Source organism: Sinocyclocheilus rhinocerous, unplaced genomic scaffold, assembly GCF_001515625.1.
Source record: "Sinocyclocheilus rhinocerous isolate Xijiao unplaced genomic scaffold, SAMN03320098_v1.1 scaffold33943, whole genome shotgun sequence".
Taxonomy (NCBI): Eukaryota; Metazoa; Chordata; class Actinopteri; order Cypriniformes; family Cyprinidae; genus Sinocyclocheilus; species Sinocyclocheilus rhinocerous.
The window spans coordinates 4,057-4,834 of NW_015649076.1; the positions used below are offsets into that span (position 1 = coordinate 4,057).

The following is a 778-nucleotide window of genomic DNA, read 5'->3' on the forward strand; positions in this document are numbered from 1 at the left end:
AGTGTAAGGCCAGTAATTTTTGCTCACATCTCTCTAATCTGTCAATGGGTAATTCTAATTATTTAGTTGTCTTTAAGAGTATCTCTAATTTACTGTTCATTAGTTTATACTAGATGCTGTCCTTTAAGAACTGAAGAGTTGCTGTGACTGTAACTTCTGCACACATCTGAATGTCTGAACACAACTGAAGCATGATAACCCACCTGCTCATGCTTAGCGCATCTGTCACTCATCTTTGTTTTTCAGGGATTTTTTTTCGTGAATTATCATGCTACAAAATATTTTATGAATTGTACACCATATTATTATCCATTATTATTATTTGTGTTATTATAATTTTAACTGTTGTTGGTCATAAAATCAAACCAAGTAAAGTAGTGTTTTATATGAATAACATACACCTGGGTGTTAATAAGTTTTCTTTTTTCTTTGTTAGTTTTTTCTTAGTTTAAGATATCATTCATCTTAAACTGTGTGGAATAAGTTTAAGGATTTTCAGTTTTCATTGATTTAAGTTTACATAGAATGATTGAACAATCAAAGAAAGCATGTACATCCAAATACTGAAAATGTTGTGCACAACCAAAAATATATCAGAAAAAAATATATCAGCACACTGTTGCTCCCAAGGACATGTAATGGTCTCACCAAAATTGATGTAACATGCTGTAACTTAGGATACATAGAAGCACACCTATATATACTCATGATTACCAATCGACAAATGACAAGACTAGATCACATGACAACAAACCATGTTTTTAAAATGTAGGATTTA

General features: G+C 30.8%; 1 protein-coding gene across 1 annotated transcript in view; it reads left to right on the forward strand.

Moving 5' to 3' along the window:
* LOC107710259 (ribonuclease inhibitor-like) overlaps positions 1-294 on the forward strand; it is a 3,087-nt gene extending 2,793 nt beyond the window's left edge. The window contains exon 6 of the mRNA XM_016514989.1: positions 104-294. Within this exon, the coding sequence (XP_016370475.1) occupies positions 104-113 (10 nt within the window). The 3' untranslated portion in view covers positions 114-294. The remainder of the gene's footprint in view (positions 1-103) is intronic.
* The last annotated feature ends 484 nt before the right edge of the window (positions 295-778 follow it).